At 34.5% G+C, this 20,714-nt stretch overlaps 1 protein-coding gene and 1 long non-coding RNA gene across 2 annotated transcripts; one reads left to right on the top strand and one right to left on the bottom strand.

Annotated features, from left to right (window-relative positions):
* Nucleotides 1-563: 563 nt before the first annotated feature.
* LOC142219800 (uncharacterized) lies at nucleotides 564-1,307 on the bottom strand. The gene is made up of 3 exons (XR_012717777.1): nucleotides 1,211-1,307; nucleotides 973-1,143; nucleotides 564-914 (listed from the first exon to the last, which is right to left on the bottom strand). It is a non-coding gene; the product is annotated as an uncharacterized LOC142219800 (long non-coding RNA).
* An 8,167-nt stretch (nucleotides 1,308-9,474) lies between these two features.
* Nucleotides 9,475-16,688, top strand: LOC142225758 (uncharacterized). The gene is made up of 4 exons (XM_075295582.1): nucleotides 9,475-9,833; nucleotides 10,182-10,325; nucleotides 12,501-13,195; nucleotides 13,542-16,688. Exons 1-4 carry the CDS (start codon nucleotides 9,681-9,683, stop codon nucleotides 15,829-15,831), a joined length of 3,282 nt encoding a protein of 1,093 aa, XP_075151697.1. The 5' UTR covers nucleotides 9,475-9,680; the 3' UTR covers nucleotides 15,832-16,688.
* Nucleotides 16,689-20,714: the final 4,026 nt, after the last annotated feature.

The following is a 20,714-nucleotide window of genomic DNA, read 5'->3' as shown; positions in this document are numbered from 1 at the left end:
AATGCATGAAATTATGCGTATTTGTTGCAAATTTTATTAGAACTTGATGGGGAATAGCCCAGATCAAATTTTCACAAAGTTTGTATTCCTTAAAATGGATTATTAAAGAAAAGTAATCGTGAAAAAATGACGTTTTTAGCGGTTAAACTCGAACTTAATACCCACCTTAAACTCGAACTTAATTTAATACCCATCTTAAACTCAAACTTTATTTTTTGATTATTTTATTTGTTTATTGCGTATAAACTTTATACCAATCCTATAACAAAAGTATTGCTGGCGTCCTCTATTGTCCGTTTATTTTTTTCTCTCCACGACACCATTGACATCTAGCGTCAGTTCAGATTTTACCAGTGCCACCAAAACCTATACGTTTGCATACAGTTGGACTGTATAGACTACGTGGGGGTTGCAAGAGTCAGTAGATGGGGGTGTGTTCTCCAAAAATTTATTTGTTAATATTTGTTTTGTTTACTTACATGTATTATGTATGTGTATATATTTTGTATGTATTTATTTATTTATTTATTCATTCAGCTATGGTAAGCCAGCTTGAAGATAAATTCATTAGTACAATAAGTTTATATATACTTTAACGTTAAACAAAAAATGCGGACCAGAAAAAAAATTATGTAACGATAAAAAAACAGGATAAAATGAACAAAATAGATAGCCTCAACTTCTTTAAAATGTGACAATTACAACCAGAAAAAAAGAAGTTGAGAAGAAAAAAAACTGGTGTACGTTGGCATAATAACGGGATTGTCACAAACGGGAACAAAAATGTAAGCTGGTGACAGGAACATTCGAATCCATCAGATTATAGGAATTGGTGAGACAACAATCGGGAAACAGTAAATCAGGAAGCAGTAAATTGAAGAGACAAATAGAACGGTAGAGGCAGGAACAAAATCCTAAGTAAATCCTATTGCTGAAATGTTATTCTATCTCAAAGTATTTATTCCAAATTACCTGCATATTAATAAAAAATTTTAATTTTGTGATCGACCCCTGCCAACATTTTTTGAATTTGGGGGCGCTTCTGAGAATCCCCAGTACGTCGAAAACAATCATATACGATATCAAAAACTCGTCGGAAAAGCGTCTATCAGCCAGTGTTTTTATTCGATGCAGGCAGCGTGTCTGTAAAATATTTGAAAAACAATCACTTTATTCCATTTCGAAAATCAAAAATTGTTCACCAATATACCTTTCACAATTTTAAGCGTAAAATCTATGTTTTCAGAACTTTATTTTCGTTTTTATTTAAATAAAATATAACAAGCTGGTTGCGCTTGGCGTTTCACAAAAAATAAAATGGCTTTTGTAAAAGTAGTGATGGCAAAATACATGTATGAAGTACATTTTGTACTGTATGATATGCTGCCCCCCATCACAGTAGGATGGTTGTAGTGACATTTACGAGTCTGTGGTAGCGATGAAGATGAAATGGAACTTTGAAATGCTGGCAGGGACATGTCTTAAATATAAATATCATCCTCATCGTTACCATAGACTCGTAAGTGACACTACAACAATCGCCAAGCGTGATGGGAGAAGCGTATCAGAAAGTACAAAATGTACATGAAAGTATTTTGCCATCACTAGGGCTGTTTTCTTTTAGCACTGGATATGCTAAGCCGTTAAGGACTAAAATAAAACAGAGTACTCGTTTATCCAGGTCATCTCCAAAAATATGCAACACTGTCAACAGCTGTTTAAAAACAATCACATAGACCATGGCTGAACAAAAAGGTTAAATCATGGGCCCATATGATTACAATTTTTTTATTTCGACAAAATTTTAAGATGTCAAAATCATATGTTTATGGTGATTGCAGCTCTCCAAATGACACTGCATAGCAAATGCATCTCAAACAAACTCGCGCATTCATAGCTGGAGAATTGTTCAAAGATGACTTGAGTATCTCGATAACATATTCCAGACCCAAAATACCAACCACATCAGTTTTTAAACTGCATCATAAACTGGTTTTGTTAATAGAAGGCGAAGATCCATTTGACTGACTTTCATTCTTAACTTTGGTGGGTATTATAGTCTTATTTGTCTCATATCGGCGTTCCTCGGATGAATTATCCACTTCACAATCACTCATAGGTGACGCAATTAAATTTGAACCTTTATTTTTCTCTGGATTTGAATTATTTTTTCAGGACAATTGAAAGAATAAATAATTGCCACTTTTACCAATGCCATACGATTCTTTTATCAGCTGATTTTGACTTCTTAAAATTGTAAACAACATATTGAAATTTGTTGTTTTTGTTATCGTGATTCAACCTCCTTATTCAGCCATGACATAGACCAAGGAAGGTATAGACATCTCAAGTAAATTCACAGCGCTGTAGTTTGTCTGCACACCGTAGATGGCTCTTTTTCGTCTGCAATTGAGTGATTTTTTAATTTGGCTTTAAATTGTTTTTATTCCTTTGTTCTTTTGATGAAACACCAAATATTGAAAAAGCTTATACAATTCTATACATCCAAACTTTTTTTGTAATGCAAATTGACTGATTTGTACGGTAATTCTCGTTTTCCAAAAATAAATTGAGTCACTTGACTGCGCAATTGAGTGGAGTGACTGCGCACTGCAAATAAACAAAACCATGGTGAATTATCAAGGTATGTCTCTATTTTAATTGGTCTATGACAATCACAGAAAAGAAGTGAAATCTTGCATTTTTAATGTATGAAATGCTTCAATTAGTAATAAATATTTACTGCTGCGATTATTTATGACACTGTATCACTTTAAATTTCATGTTTTTCGATAAAATAGTCACAATAAATTGCTATTGCGTATCGAAGAAGCGTCACTTTATCCAAATACAATCTGGCAACATCGGCGCGACTTGTACTGATGAGATGTTCTGGATAGAACTCCAGTGCAACGATGTTCTGGATAGCCCATACAAATGTTGCATCCAGTACAAAAAGAAAACAGCCCTACTATTGTTAAAAAAGTCATTTTATATATTGCGAAACGCCAAGCGCAACTATCTTATTATAATTTATTTAAATACAAACTAAAATGAAGTGCTGAAAACATAGTTATTACGCTTAAAATTGTGAAAGGTATATTGGAGTACAATTTTCGAATATCCAAATGGAGTAAAGAGATACTTTTTCAGACATTTTTTCAGAAACGCAGCCTCCATCGAGAATAAACAAACTGGCTGATAGACAATGTTGTGAATCGATGATAAATTACACTGAGAATTAGTTAGTTCCGCCAATGGCGGTGACGATTCATGTTAGTAATGTGGAAATTAATGGCCGTTAATTTGAATTGCGTTGCACAGGGTGGTATTCGAGATTATCATTCACGATGAACTCCATAGAGAAGCAAGACGACGAAATGTGTATAAAAGTAATGGACGAAGAAAATGGGGGACTTTGCAAAGTAATCGTAGTCAGAACCATGAGAACTGAAATCTCCTTAGAAACCAAGACTATGAAAACAATTCGTCTTGCATCCCTCTGACTTAATCGATTTGGTCGGCCAGACTGCTTGAAATTGTTCAATTTCCAATTTATCTACAATTTTCTTTATAGTTGTGTGGTGTCTTCCAACAATTTTGGAAATTTCGCGGAACCATTTGCCATTTTCCCTTCAATCGATGATGATTTTCTTGGTTTCTAAGGAGATTTCAGTTCTCATGGTTCTGACTACGATTTCTCTATTAAATCGATCTTTTCACTTCAAATAGCAATTAGAAATGACTAAAGCTGAGTACTATGTTCAGTTTTCAAGCTGAAAACCAGCTTGTTTTCACGGTTACTTTTTTTAATGAACTAATTCAGAAATATAAAATTATTTGCAATCAATTCCTTGGATCTTTTCCATCCATTATTTGGCAAGACTCGATCAAAATATTATCGTCTTCATAATTATATTTGTACTTGTAATTTAGTGTTTTGGTGAAAAAACCGAACATAGTACTCACCTCAGGTAATATAAATAATCATTTTCTAGCATTACTTCGTGAAATCTAACGGTACGCCAAGTGAGTCAATAATGAAAGAGTTGTGATCCAAGTGTTGACTCACTTTTGACGTGTAAAATGTTGAGTTTTTTTACACAAACGTTTTTAAGAAAGAATTTTGCAAAGTTATTGTTGTTTTTTCACTTTTATTTTCATAAGGTTGAATAAAACTTTATATTTGGTTGAATAAAACGTATATATGTTTTATGGTTTTTCACAAGGCATATTAATTAAAGGTAAAGTCACGAGCAAACGTGTGTACCCCCCATGATATTTAGAAAGTCAAACTAAAATGGCAGGTCATTTAAGTTGACATTTGTGTATGTGTATTGTTGTTGTATTGTAATATTTATGTACACAAAGAATGTAAACAAACCTACTAAACGTAAACAAAGCCTTTGACAAGATGAATGTCGATATTAGTCACCTGATTGCATGACTTTACCACTTTAATATGCCTTGGGTTTTTCAATAATCTTACGAAAAGCAAAATGATTTAGGGATAGCTCATACAAATGTTGCATCCAGTGCTAAAAGAAAACAGCGTTTCACAAAATATAAAATGGCTTTTGTAACAATAGTGATGGCAAAATAATTTCATGTACATTATGCACTTTTTGATACGATTGCCTCATCACAGTTGGCGATTGTTGCAGTGTCACTTACGAGTCTGTGGTAGCGATGAGGATGAAATGGAACTTTGAAATGCTGGCAGGGAACTATTGATTTAATGTCAGTTCAATTGTCACCCCACCATGAGCTTAATTTGTTATTTTGTGAAGTCCTATTGTTGAAAATATGTTCTAATCAGTGTACGAAAACAAACGAAACGATTGAGGTACGTATCATTTAAAGTCACAAACTTTTCAATTTTCGTCAATCGTTTTGTACGTAGTCACAAACAAAACAACAAACATTTCAAAAGCAAAAGAGACGAAACGGAACGATTGCTTTAATGCTCTTTGGATTTGTGTCGTTTTGTTGTTTCGTTCGGTAACGAAACGGCAATAAAACGTTTGCAAACGTTTGCTGAGCGAAACGATGACAACAACGGGACGTAACCAATACGTGAAATCAGTGTACTCCGTGTCTTCGTACGATCATGCCGCGTCCAAAAAATGATTTATTACAACTATTTGAGTATGACAATCAAAATAAAACATTTATATGTAACAATGAAGACTGCCATAAAACTTTATGTGGCATGCCGGTAATTTGGAGCGTCATCTTAAAAATACGCACCCTGATAAGAATGTGAACAGAAGAAGAGTGTGAACAGACATTCTTTAAAAGTTACATGTACGGGAGCTATATCAAAATCATGTATGGGAGCTACATCAAAATCTGAACCGATTTCAACCAAAATAAGCATGTATATCCAGAACCTTAATTTTACTCCCTATGCAAAGTTTCAAGTAAATAGGGGTAAAATGTCTAAATCGGTCGAAAGATATATTCGGGAGATATATCAAAATCTGAACCGACTTAAACAAAACTTAGCAAGCGTAGTTAGGATGTTAATTTTACTCCCTCTGCAATTTCACGTAAATCAGAGTAAAACTTTTGCCTCTGTAGTCATACTAATCCAAATTGGGCGAATTCTATATATGGGAGTTATATCTAAATCTGAACCGATTTAAGTAAAATTTACCACACTTGACTACACTACTAATTGTATTCCTAGTGCAACATTTCAAGCAAATTAGAATGTGCGAAAGATATATATGGGAGCTATATCTAAATCGGAACTATTAACCGTACGCCCTGTGTAAAATTTGAAGCAAATCAGGGCAAGACTCTGGCTTTTGATGCTACATAAGTGCAAATCGGACGAAAGATATATATGGGAGCTATATCTAAATCGGAATTGATTTAGCTGATATTTTGCATATTTTACGAGAGCCGCAAACCAATTGGCTGTCCGAAATTTTAAGAAAAGACGATGATAAATACGTCAATTATGACCAGATCGGTGAAAAATATATATGGCAGCTATATCTAAATATGAACCGATTTTTTTTTTCAAAATCAATAGCGATTGTTTTTGAGCCAAAGTGAAATTCTGTGCCAAATTTGAGAACGACCCGACTTAAATTGCGAGCTGTACTTTGCACACAAAATTACATATACAGTCAGACGGACGGATATACAGACGGACATCGCTAAATCGACTCAGAATTTCATTCTAAGACGATCGGTATACTAAACGATTGGTTTCAGACTTTTCTGAGACCAATCGTTACCAAAGAGTTACATACAAATGCACAAACTTATTATACCCTATGCCACAGTAGTGGTGAGGGGTATAAAAATACAATTCAAGATTTTTCTTCTTGTAAGGACTTAACGAATGAGCAAACGTTTGCGAAACGTTTGCATTTAATGTGTACCGTTTTGTTTCCTATATTTTACTAAGCACCACAGTACTTTTCAGTTTAGGTTTGGTTTCCACTCACGAACAAAAACAATACAAAACGAAAGGCAAGTGCCGTTATGTCAGGTTTTCGTTTTGTTTCGTTTTGGACATGTGGATTGTACGAAACGAAACAATTGGAAACGTTTTGTTTTGTTTGTTTTCGTACGCTGGTTCTAATGCCCGTAAAGTAATGAATTTTGTGACACCAGTATCCTGGAGGAAGTCGAATTTTCGATGTAATAATGTTTAAAAATTATGTTTTTTTAATATGAATAAAATACATAAAATCCCTAGAATTTTGGTACTGACTTTCAGTTCGATAATTTTGGTTGACACATATTTGCAATACCGTTAATGTTTATGCTTAGTTTGTCTCTCATTGAAAACTGAGAAAATTTTCAGTGACGATCAGCGTTGCCATTTTGGTCCGATCGGACCAAAATTGGTCCAAAAGATTTCTAATTTTTAAATTTGGTCCGATGGTCGGACCAAACGGAATTTAGCCCATTTTGGTCTATTTTCTTTTGGTCAAATTTATAAATTTTTTGAAGTATTTAAAATTTTCATCACGTAGTCAATAGTATCTATGCACTGAAAAAAATATTGGCGTGAGGATGAAGACTCATTTCTCTAATGTAACCCTGCCAGCATTTCAAAGTTTCATTTCATCCTCATCGCTACCACCGACTTGTAAGTGATACTTCAACAATCGCAAACTGATAATCCACCGCTGAAAAACTTTTTGGTGTTCGGTCGAAGCAGGAATCGAACCCACGACCTTGTGTGGGTAAGGCGGGCATGCTAACCATTGCACCACGGTGGCTCCCAACGATGACAACCATGATTCCTATGACAAACGTTAAATCATATCATTCCTTTCTGGTTTACTAAACTTTTTTAATAAAAGCACTATGTACAATAATATAATACCTTTTAAGGTATTTTCTTCGAAATTGGAAATTTGGTCCGCTGGAGGGAATTTTGGTCCGATTTTGGAAAAAACTTGGTTCAAAATAAATTTTCGTTGTGGCAACGCTGGTGACGATGAATTTCAATTTGAGGATTCCCTGCCAGCATTTCAAAGTTCCATTTCATCCTCATCGCTACCACTGACTCGTAAATGTCACCACAACCATCGCGAACTGTGATGGGGGAAGCATATCAAAACGTACAAAATGTACATGAAATTATTTTGCCATCACTACTGTTAGAAGAGCCATTTAATTTTTTGTGAAACGCCAAGCGCAACCAGCTTGTTATATTTTATTTAGATAAAAACGAAAATAAAGTTCTGAAAACATAGATATTACGCTTAAAATTGTGAAAGGTATATGGTGAACAATTTTCGACTTTCCAAATAGAATAAAGTGATCGTTTTTCAAATATTTTTCCAGGCACGCTGTCTCCATCGAAAATAAATAAACTGGCTGATAGACGCTGCAATATGTAACTTGCTACTTAAAACTCAACATCATTATTTTATTAATGCAAACAATTATGTTAAATGTGATGAGTTAAACCGAAAAATGTTATATTTATAAGAATCAAATCAAATCAATAAACATCTACACAATCGTGTTTTACTTGACCACAATGATTCTTCTACAATTACCTTAAAATGCACTTTTTCTGATAGTTTGCAGGGGTTCTTATTGGCGTCCATCGAAATTGAACTAAATAGGCACCTAATAATTGCACTGATGAGAAACTTTATCGTAGTAACTTGGCGTGGTACAACTTCTCAATAGTGACGGCGCTTTTCCGACGAGTTTTTTATGTCGTATATGATTGTTTTCGACGTAGTGGGGATTCTCAGAAGCGCCCCCAAATTCAAAAAATGTTGACAGGGTTACATTCAAGAAACTATTGAAATTTTACTGTTGAGTGTAATATCTGTTTTATTTTTGTTGAGAACGCGATTTTCCCAATAATTTCTCAACATATAAAGGGTGATTCTTTTGAGGTTAGGATTTTCATGCATTAGTATTTGACAGATCACGTGGGATTTCAGACATGGTGTCAAAGAGAAAGATGCTCAGTATGCTTTGACATTTCATCATGAATAGCCGAACGATCTGCCACAACGTCGAATTTTCAGTGAATGGGCCCTAGAAAAGTTGGCAGAAAATCCGCTTTTTTATCGACAAATTTTGTTCAGCGATGAGGCTCATTTCTGGTTGAATGGCTACGTAAATAAGCAAAATTGCCGCATTTGGAGTGAAGAGCAACCAGAAGCCGTTCAAGAACTGCCCATGCATCCCGAAAAATGCACTGTTTGGTGTGGTTTGTACGCTGGTGGAATCATTGGACCGTATTTTTTCAAAGATGCTGTTGGACGCAACGTTACGGTGAATGGCGATCGCTATCGTTCGATGCTAACAAACTTTTTGTTGCCAAAAATGGAAGAACTGAACTTGGTTGACATGTGGTTTCAACAAGATGGCGCTACATGCCACACAGCTCGCGATTCTATGGCCATTTTGAGGGAAAACTTCGGAGAACAATTCATCTCAAGAAATTGACCGGTAAGTTGGCCACCAAGATCATGCGATTTGACGCCTTTAGACTATTTTTTGTGGGGCTACGTCAAGTCTAAAGTCTACAGAAATAAGCCAGCAACTATTCCAGCTTTGGAAGACAACATTTCCGAAGAAATTCGGGCTATTCCGGCCGAAATGCTCGAAAAAGTTGCCCAAAATTGGACTTTCCGAATGGACCACCTAAGACGCAGCCGCGGTCAACATTTAAATGAAATTATCTTCAAAAAGTAAATGTCATGGACCAATCTAACGTTTCAAATAAAGAACCGATGAGATTTTGCAAATTTTATGCGTTTTTTTTTAAAAAAAAGTTATCAAGCTCTTAACAAATCACCCTTTATATTCCCTAAGTGTTTGAAACACTGTTGAATTTTAGCATTTTTCAAACGTTTGTGTTTAGTGGGATTATATTGAATATATTGAGTACTCATTTAATTGTAACGAGTACTAAGAGATTAGTCAGTAACGAGTACATGTAATCAAATACTCATTATTTTCCCAACACTAAGGCGAATGGGTTTCCAAAATCTAAGTAAAAAATGCTTTTAGAAACAATACCGGAATTGTTATAACAAATTTAAGTGCTAAAGGACAAAATGACAATTGAAGATCTTGGTCAAAACCAAATTTACCAAAGTAGTGACAATCTAATCGAGTATTGGAAAAAACTTTGAGTTGCGAAGTTGGTGGTATACGTGCAAAACGTAACATACATAATGGAGACAAAAGTAAATATATCTGCTTTGGATCAAGAGCAGTTACATGCAATGTCAATGGAGGAAGATGTTAGCTTATTGCGGCAGCCGATGAGAACAGCCCTTAGTGGATTTTTGGAAGCCAAGAAGGCACACGAAAATGGTACTGATGAGGTGAGTGTCCCCTTCAGTCATAAACATGATGACAAAGGTGATGGTGGAGGCTAGCGGTACCAGATAGTCAATTGCTAATTACAGTAGCTAGCTGTTGTTATGTTCAGATAATCTTTCTGTACCCATTCTAAAGTATGACACAATAATTTTGAATGAGTACTGCAAGTGGATATCAATTTTTTGTTTGTTTTTTTTTTTTTTTTGAAAAAAGTATTAATGATAATCTAAGCGTTTGTGAATTTTTGCATTATTTGACCTCCTTTCCCCGTTTTGCTCTTTTTTTCATGTACATATTTGTCGATGGTGCGGATTTGTGTGTATGTGCTCTTCAATTTCCTGCAATTCCAGGTCCGTCGCTTGCTGTTGTATGAATGTTCTCTACTCTATGAGTGCAATGTATGCCGTAATATCTTTCGCAGTTTGGCCAATTTCATCAGCCACAAACGCCTCTATTGTAAGCTATCATCTGAGAGAAATTACCGGCCGTTTTCGGTAAGTTATCATCCCATTGTTTTTTAACGGTTAGAATACTAGCCAGACCTTTATTTTGAAGTCCAATTAAAAGTGAATCATTTCTTAATAATGTACTGCGTAATGTTTGGGACGGAGATGTGATATAATCATATAAAAATTATGATATTTGAAATTTTCAAAGGAGTTACTCCACTCAAATATCATTTATAAAGATAATACAATAAGCTAAATGAGGTCAATAATAGTGTACAGTCACTACAAGAAATCTTAAATCTATACACAAAACAACTAAATTCCGATTTACATTAACAGAAAAAAGTGCTAAATGATTATGATTAATTCCATTAATATAGCTATTTATTTGGCTAAAGGTTGGAACGACACATGTATATACTTAGCTTATTAATAGAACAATTTACTACTATAAGCATTCTCAATTACTCCTTGAAATCCCAATAACTTAAATAGAGTTACATAGAAACATAAACATTTTAATATCGGAAACTGCCCATCTCTTAGCAGTAATGATGTTCGAAGGGGAATGAATTAAAAAAAATTTGCTTCTTATTTTCTGCGAGTATAGTAGAAATATGAATACAAACCCACTGGCTATTATTCATGATAAAGTCTAGATTAATTCTGATAGAAAATTCTTTGAAGAAACTGTGTGACTAAAATTATTTAATATAGAATCCATAGTATATTATTTATATTTACAGACAAATTCTGATAAATTTCTCCCCTAAAAAACTTGCAAGGAAATTGCATAATGTGGGCTATATTATGGTAGAGAAATTTATGATCAATTTTCATAATGGAGTAAAAATATAAACAAATTGGGTACAATTTTCAAATTGATACTGCTTTAATATTTCGGATTTCATGAAAAAGAAAAATGCTAAAGAAATAAAAGTTGTTCATCACTTTTTTGGACGTATATTAAAAGTAATTTCTTGCAAGGAGGTAATCGAACATGATGCCATAAAGGATATTCTGCACAATTTTTTTTATCAACCAAAGTAAAACGAAATAATTCTAGCAATATTACATCTCCTATGCGTTGAAGGGAAAATTCAAGCGGTTATAAAGGGTGATTTGTTAAGAGCTTGATAACTTTTTTAAAAAAAAAACGCATAAAATTTGTAAAATCTCATTGGTTCTTTATTTGAAACGTTAGATTGGTCCATGACATTTACTTTTTGAAGATAATTTCATTTAAATGTTGACCGCGGCTGCGTCTTAGGTGGTCCATTCGGAAAGTCCAATTTTGGGCAACTTTTTCGAGCATTTCGGCCGGAATAGCCCGAATTTCTTCGGAAATGTTGTTGTCAAAGCTGGAATAGTTGCTGGCTTATTTCTGTAGACTTTAGACTTGACGTAGCCCCACAAAAAATAGTCTAAAGGCGTCAAATCGCATGATCTTGGTGGCCAACTTACCGGTCCATTTCTTGAGATGAATTGTTCTCCGAAGTTTTCCCTCAAAATGGCCATAGAATCGCGAGCTGTGTGGCATGTAGCGCCATCTTGTTGAAACCACATGTCAACCAAGTTCAGTTCTTCCATTTTTGGCAACAAAAAGTTTGTTAGCATCGAACGATAGCGATCGCCATTCACCGTAACGTTGCGTCGAACAGCATCTTTGAAAAAATACGGTCCAATGATTCCACCAGCGTACAAACCACACCAAACAGTGCATTTTTCGGGATGCATGGGCAGTTCTTGAACGGCTTCTGGTTGCTCTTCACTCCAAATGCGGCAATTTTGCTTATTTACGTAGCCATTCAACCAGAAATGAGCCTCATCGCTGAACAAAATTTGTCGATAAAAAAGCGGATTTTCTGCCAACTTTTCTAGGGCCCATTCACTGAAAATTCGACGTTGTGGCTCGTTAGTAAGTCTATTCATGATGAAATGTCAAAGCATACTGAGCATCTTTCTCTTTGACACCATGTCTGAAATCCCACGTGATCTGTCAAATACTAATGCATGAAAATCCTAACCTCAAAAGAATCACCCTTTATTATAATATGGATCGATGGTTCATATTTGTTATAAGTGCTTATGGCTGAAAAATTATATTATGCTCCAAACTTGAGACACGTCGAATGAAAATTACCGACTGTTGTGAATTTTTATGTAAATAAATCTTTAGACGAAATTTATATATATAATCACTGTATACTCTTTGTATAGGATAATAACTCGAGTCTGATTATACAGACTGCGGATAAAACATATGATTCGAGATTCAATAAAAGTCGAAGTACTGGTTCATCTCCCATACCAACAAAATCACAAACACGCGACTTAAGTAAAGTCATTGAGCGCCTAAGAAAAGGTGATGGTTCTTCGCAAAAAATATCCGAACAAAATCAAAACTCAACAGCTTCTGTTAAATCGGATATGCACTCAGATAGGTCAGATATAATCGAGAATAATGAACAATGTGATCCAATACTATATTTGGAGTCAGTTCCAACATCAACACAAGCAGTCTATCAAACATTAAACCCTCTCAATGCTTCGGACAGCATTAGAACAGAAGTGGATGAAGTTCATAATCTGTTGAGTAATCAAAATACAATGCTTGGACCAGACGGGAAAGCAATATCGAGTACCCCAAACCTAGGTATATCAGATACTATAATCTCACATACAACATTGAACGATTTGGAAAAAATAAATAAATTGGAGAATATGCCTCTTATTCACAACCAGCCCATGGTTAGTTGCGATCTTTGTCAAATGTCCTTTCAAACGGAGAAAACTCTAAATATTCATATTCAAAAGAAACACAGTTCATCGACCTATGTTTTCCAATGTCCGACATGTTCGTTGACTTTCCTGCAGCCGGCAGCTGTCATTCGTCATTTGGCCAATGAGCACAAGTAAGTTCATTTTTTTATCAGAAGAATTCGAGATAAATCTTGATTCTTAGTTTTTTCTCAGTTTTCAATTTGTTGTATTTAAAATTCTCTTGTAATTTACGAATTCGCAAAAAAACGCAAAATTTTGTGAATTCCTAGAATGCGGAGACTACCCTTGTCTAAAACTAGATGGCCATAGTGTTTTTCGATAGTACATCCGCACAAACAATTTGATTTCCCGGTTAATATAACCTATTAGAATTTTAAAATTCTATATAAAAATTTCATAGATTTATTCGCTTTATGCTTGTAATTTACTTATAAATGTTTTAATCACCTAAATTATTATTTTTTTTTTTTTTGACAGAAAACCTTTGAAACGTATTCGTAAAATGCGTGATTCCATATTGAGAAAACGAATACAGATTGGAAATGTTCACGTAAAAGGGCCAAGTCGTGAACTGAAGGGTCTGCAGTTGGATTCAGCCAAAGATTTTGAAACGGTTCAAAATGGATGTGAAATTGACCGACAAAATGATAAACCAGTTTCAACTTGCAATTTTTGTCAGAAAACTTTTGATAGAAGAGCTGCATTCGCTACTCATTTATCCAATTGCCCCTCGAAGAAAACAAACCTGGCAAAAAACGAAGTACAACATAATCCACGCGTAGCACCTAAAGATGAAAATCAAACCAAATTGAAAAACCAAAAGACCCCAAGTGTCGTTAAAAATTTACTGGAAAATCAAAATGAGAAAATCAAAACAAATAATCAACAACAAGGAATCAATTCACAAAGTCATGAAAAAAATCAGGCTCATTTAATGTATGATTATGAATCGACAACGAATCGCCTATACTATGAAGTCAATATAAAACAAGAGCCTCCAGATGAGGAGTTTAACTCCAATTCAACTCAGGCAACAAATGGTTCGGATATAAATGCATTGTTCGAGAATTTAGAGAATCAAACATTTGGCCAAGGTCTCCAAACGGTATCTTTAGACCTTATGGTATCAACTCACGAACAAAAGCAGGAAGAAATGCGCAAAGACGACAAAAGAGATGCGATAAATGAAACTATCAAGGATGAGTGTACTTCGACGAAGGATATTATTCCCGAATCTTCGTCTGACAAAAAAGTGACAAAGAAATTGAAAGGTTTTCGCAATACGCCTGCCTCCAAGCAATTGACTTGTCGCTGCAAGATATGCAATAAACAATTCAATGCATTGAGTAATCTACGACGCCATATTTCCATGTTCCACTATCGGGCACGTCGTTTCGGTTGCAATTTATGTGAATATCGTGCCTTCAGACGTTACGACATTGTGAATCATCTGAGTTTTGTACACAAAATGCAGGGAGAACGTGAATCGATGGCTCTTGAATTTGTAACGACCCATGATATTCAGTATTCCAAGGACGATGTTGAACATGATATTGTGGTGGTTAATGATGCCGTGGATAAAACGCGAATCCAAAAACATTCTCAATTAAAAACATACGATAATAAGGCTAAAAGAAAAACCATTGAATCGAAAATCGATAGGTCGATTCAGAAAAGTGCTACGTCAGGAATGACAGACAATGACTCAAAAATAAAAACATGCGAACATGAGAGAAAAATAATAAAAGCTGAATTGGACAAAGAAAGAGCAAATCGAGATGGTTACAAAGAAAGTCGCGAACCTTCAGACGTTGCTAAAATAGATGATAACGTTTTGCATCGGACTAAGGTGGTAAAAACTAAATTGCGAAAAGCTTTAGTTCAAGAAGTAGCGATTTCCCAGAAAAGACCAATTCGAAATCGTATCAAAACTGTTAACAATGACTTTGTTTATGATCTCTCCACCCTTAAAGAAGAGCCCAAAGATCAATTACCAAAACTCTCATTGAAAAGGCGTAATACTATGGGTGTTTTGGATATGAAGAACGCTACTGCAACAGAACTGATACCTCCGCCTATTAAAATAACTCCCTACAGATTGAGAGCTGATCCGTTAATACCTGCAAATAAAGAAATTGTAAAAGGTTACACAGCCCGCGTGTACCGTAATGTAGTCCAAGAAGCGTTGGCAGCACCATCAACATTACCCGATTTACCTGCTGAGAGACCTCAAATGAGACCCAGATTATCGCTTCCTTGTCGCAATGATTCGAACAGCAAGCCAGTTATTGAAGCAACGGAGTTGGAAGTAGCCCGCCTAGAATCGACTTTCTTCGACGATTCATTCCTAGAAAAATTTGCAAAGAAAGCAAATCCTTCATTCAAAATGAAACCCTTGTTGGCTTTGCAGCATAGTCCTCTAAATTCCATATTACAAAAATTTGAAATTAATTCAAGCAAACAGCTTAGCACTGAAGAAATACCGTCTCGTAGCCCTCCTCAACACCAAAATAATAATAGAAATTTTTCGGAGGCTTGTACGACGACAACCATTCTTAATTCAGATCCTACCCACAATGGCACCTTCCAGACGCTGGGCGAACATATACTCAAGCAAATTGATAGCTCTCCTCCAAATGGAGCACATATAGTTGAAGCATCAACACCCCCTTCCACACCAAAAAAGCGAATAACTCTTATGCAGAGACTTGCGGATAATCGAGCTAAACGTCGAGATCCCCTGCTTAGAAGTGCATTAGAAAATTAGTGTTAAGATGAGCATATTATTATCGACTTGTTAAGGACTGTTTTATAGAAATAGGTTTCACATTTATTTTTCTCTTTACAAATCACAAGAATTGTTTAACTGTCCACCACCATCATCATTTGGGAATATATGTGAAATATGCGAAGGGATTCTAATAAGATGGCCCTTTATTTTCCAAATTGTATTTGTAGTTTTTGGTTGAAACAAAGATGAAACTGAAACAAGATTATGTTTATCATTGTAAACATCGCCATCTATAGCCTAGACATTTGATCTATCTAGATCACTAGATATATGTTGATTACTTTGAATTATATATTTTTTAATTGTTTAATTAGGAAATAGATAACAACGCCCATTCCCTGCCATTTAGCAACATTGTACTGTATTATTTTTCTCCGACTATTTCCACGTGGTATCAAAATGTGTATTATGCTCATTCTGATGCTGAAGTAATATATTTATTTAAATATATTTGTTATGTTCTTAAAAAATTAAAAATTATTGTACCTTAAGTCTTCAAATATTTAACACAAGTGTATGAATATAAAAAAGAAAGAAAACAAATCTTTTTATGTCACCGATTATTTCAATGAGATAAAGTTTTTTTTTAAGGTTTATGGTTTAGACCTATTTTTTTAGTTATAGTAGGTTTTAAAAACCATGCAATTATGTTACTTGTCTCGGATTCAGTAGTTTGTAGTCTGATGTATTATACATTAAAAACGTATATATATTGGCTTTAAACGTTATATTACATTAAATTATTGTAAAACACACGACAGTTTAGTACCTTTGAAAAGTGAAAAACTCAAAAGAATTCATTACAACCCAAATAAATATGATTATAAAAATTATATGTGAGTGTATATCACACATATATATTAGATACATATGTATTTTGTTAGTTATTCTCAATAAAAAGAAAGCCTATTAAGATGTTGGGAATACAAATGCAGAAAATTGACTATTTTGGGTTTTTCCCAAAAACTAGAAGTCGATATTTCCCAATCTCGAGCCAAAACCGCGCGTTTTCACCTAAGCTTGAATAGTCAGCCGAGGGACCAGGGTCCTTACAACAATTTGTTTATTTCGGAACTTACGTGAGAGAATTAAAGAAGCGATATGCAAGTTCAACCAAGTAAAGTACATTTATTAAATAATAATCATATTTAAATATAACGTAATATAAAACCAATTTTCCACCGCTAACCAGGCGTCTTTAGTGGTGGCCGGTTCGTCCTTTGAGATCAGGGGGCTAATCACGGCATTCGATATCGAATTCATAACCGTATCCATACAATTAAAAGTTTGGATCACGGCATTCGATCGAAATTTGATGCAATTTCTCTAGCATTGCCAACAGCAAAAAACGAAGCAAAAAAAAAAAATGAAATGACAAAATTAAGTTAGGGGCACAAAATAGAATGTAGAAAAACACACGTTTTTGAAGATTTCAAAGTAAAAAGTAAATTGTATTGCCTTATATCCTATGGACCCATATCGCTTTTTACATTCCTCCGAATTTCTTCCTAATTGGAGGATGAATATAAAATAATTCGACGACAAATTAGGAATAAAAATGCACATTGTTATTGGTGTAAGTACATGGGTTTGAAATGGTTTGCACTGTTGGAAAATCAGCTTTTGCAGGCTCAATTGACGATTTCGGCTGACGAAGGAGGCGTTCAAATGGAAAATAATTTTTGGTGGATGTCAACGTCAATTCTATCGCTTTACAATTGTCTGCCGTTTTAAAACGTTTTGCCAGTAGAAGTCTTTATCATTCATTATTCTTACAAGATGGCCTAGAAGCGTTATGTTGTCACGGAATGGTATGGTAATTGGTTGATCACAATCTCTTGGATATCGATCTAGAATGTGCACTTTATATATGGTTCCAAGCTAGGATGCTCGCTCTCGAACTCGACTATGACTAATTTTTGTTTAACTTTTATTGGAGTTGCATTAGTCCTAAATATTCAAAATATGTTCATTATATGTAAATTTACTACAGATTAGCAACAATTCAAACTAAAACTAATATATTTACTATTCCTATATGGCGAAAAAAAATGTAAACAGCAAGTAAAAAATGTTTTACGATTGCATCGAATCGAAAAAAATGTCGATCAAAAAACTCGATGATTCGAAAAATTTAGATTTCGATCAAAAGTTCTCGATGTCGAACGCCGTGATTAGCCCCATGGATATGATATGGGAAAGGGAAGGGTTCTCCTCCTGCGCTACGACCCCATACGCTTTAGGAGCTCAACTCCACTGGTTGGACTTTGGGGAGCTCAACTCCTCTTTATACGCCACTGGGAGCTTAACTCCTCCTTATACGCTATTGGGAGCTCAAATGCTCTTTACCGTCCACACTGAAAAAAAAGCATGCCCGGATCCAAAGCTTTTGTCTTTACTTTAAAAATTTTGGTATTGATTCCGAGCCAAAGAAGCGGAGAATACAAGTAAGGATACTTTTAAGACACAATTCTCTTTTAAATTTGGGTTTTGTGTACTTGCTTCTAGGAAGCAAATTTTAATTTTTCGTTTTTTCAGCTTTTTTTCTTCATATGCCATCAAAGTCCCTTAAAAACGAGTTAACGACAACTTTATTTTCCACATTCAGACTCGACTTTCGGTAGAATTTATGCTATGTTTCAAGTAAAAAACGTCTTTAAAATAAAGTGTTGAAAAACGTGTCCTATATTTGAACGATTTTTTGCTTTGTAGTCAAGATGCAAAAAGACAACAAATTTAAAGACAAGTTAATTAATTTTAAAGATTTTTTCTGAATTATTAAAGTCAAGTTGACCTTACCCCAAAAAAATTTTTTTTCATGTTATGATACCCATTTTTAAATGAAATCACTTAATTATAAGGACAATACGACTTCATTGAAAAGTTTATCGACTTTTGGACAAGGAAAAAAAACTTTATATTAGAGAAATGCGTCTTCTATACTAAGCAAACTTTGCATTCGTATTTTAAGGACATGAAATCTTTGGCCTCACGACAATATTTTTTTCAGTGCACTGGGACCTCTCAATAGTCGACTGGTAGATTTAATGACAGATATGCTCCCAAGCAAATCAGTTCAACTAGTACGCTTCCCGAAGATTAATTTGTACGAGATCAGATTCTGGATTTATAAGAACCATTTTTGTTTGAGTTTTAGAGGAATCATAACCATCTCGTGTAAGTGTGTAATAAAAAGATGAAATAACGCCTTAATCAGAAATCTACAATCTTTAGATTGTATTCAAATAATTGTTCAAATAATTACGAGAAGGAAAATCTGGAAATTTTACATTCAGTAAATATAATAAATATGAGGTAGAAAAAGGTATTAATAATTTGAATGCCTCTCTCCAGATATTTGGATATAAAAGAGGTATTTTGTTATGTTGCCGCTTTTCATATCCGCCATTTTCGAAACTCTGTTTACAATCTTCATCATATTTTATTTCTAATAGTTCTTCTTGATACTTTGTATCAGCTTCCATATCATTAGCAGTAAATGGATTTTTCATCCATCGGTTCACCTTTAAGTTGAAAATGTCTTCAAATCGTTGTTTTATGTCGTACTTAAGTAAAGTTTCTACATTTACAGCACTTTTTTTTTTAAATAAAACTAAAATCAATAAGATAGTTAAAATATATAATATATCCTACCGCCCACCAAAAAGTCCGTATCGCCCACTAGTGGGCGGGAGGGACCAGGTTACTATCGCTGGTTTATGGTTTCATAAAGACTACACTCATAGAAAAAAGTGTTGTTAATCGCAAACGCTGTCTGCTATTTTTCAGCAAACAAAATACTGCTGTCTTAGCAGATTTTTTGCTAAAACAGCAAACAATCTGTTATTTTGGAACAGCAGACTTACTGAAAAGTCAGTAGTTTGCTGAAATTTTCTGCTGATCCGAATGAAATTTTAAAGTCTCTCCAGTCAAATGAACAATAGTAAAATGGTACACATTATAAAACTTCAAACGTTAAAAACAATTAATATTTTTTGATTATGCAATAACATTTGTGAACAAGCAACACTTTTTACTAATTTACATTTTAAGGTGGGTTCGAGTTTAGCCGCTAATTTTTCACGATTACTTTTCTCTAGTTACTGGATTGCATTCGCGCACTTTTCAGCAATTTTGAGCAAAGAGAGTAAAGTGCACATTTACTCTTTTTCTAGTTTTTATTGGATAATTATAGCTAGAAAATTACGAGAACAGACCTAATGTTTTGACAAATGTCAACGTCGATATGTCAAACGCCAATGCCGTCAAAGCAGCACTTTTAAACGACAACACGAAACAAGCCGGGAAAGTAGAACAATTATTTTGTGTTGTGTGGTAAGTATTGGATTGTATAATAGGGCTGTTTTCTTTTAGCACTGGATATGCTAAGAAGTGAAATCTTGCATTTTTGGGCCAGTTTCTCAATGTCTTGTTATTATTTATCGTGTCGATAAAACAGCTGATTCCATATAAAAATTTTACTAACCGGAGGTCTATCCACCGGTTAAAATTAATCGGAGGATGAGAAACTGGTCATTATTAATGTATGAAATGCTCCAATTAGTAATAAATATTTACTGCTGCGATTATTTATGAGACTGTATCACTTTGAATTTCATGTTTTTTCGATAAAATAGTCACAATAAAATGCTATTGTGAATCGAAGAAGCGTCACTTTATCCAAATACAATCTGGCAACATCGGCGCGACTTGCACTGATGAGATGTTCTGGATAGAACACCAGTGCAATGATGTTCTGGATAGCCCATACAAATGTTGCATCCAGTGCAAAAAGAAAACAGCCCTAATATTGTATTCCTTTTAAAGACCTTTTGTTTTTAATAATTTTTATATTGGAA

This window comes from Haematobia irritans, chromosome 1 (genome assembly GCF_050003625.1).
Source record: "Haematobia irritans isolate KBUSLIRL chromosome 1, ASM5000362v1, whole genome shotgun sequence".
In the NCBI taxonomy this organism is placed as follows: Eukaryota; Metazoa; Arthropoda; class Insecta; order Diptera; family Muscidae; genus Haematobia; species Haematobia irritans.
Note: the sequence above shows the minus strand (reverse complement) of the source record. Positions and strands in the feature narration are given on the sequence as shown.

What these genes read in the sequence shown, in the direction of transcription:
- LOC142225758 (XM_075295582.1), top strand. Translation starts at nt 9,681, where the DNA reads ATGGAGACAAAAGTAAATATATCTGCTTTGGATCAAGAGCAGTTACAT. An exon ending in ACGAAAATGGTACTGATGAG is followed by an intron (nt 9,834 to 10,181) that starts GTGAGTGTCCCC and finishes CTGCAATTCCAG; the next exon opens with GTCCGTCGCTTGCTGTTGTA. An exon ending in GAAATTACCGGCCGTTTTCG is followed by an intron (nt 10,326 to 12,500) that starts GTAAGTTATCAT and finishes CTCTTTGTATAG; the next exon opens with GATAATAACTCGAGTCTGAT.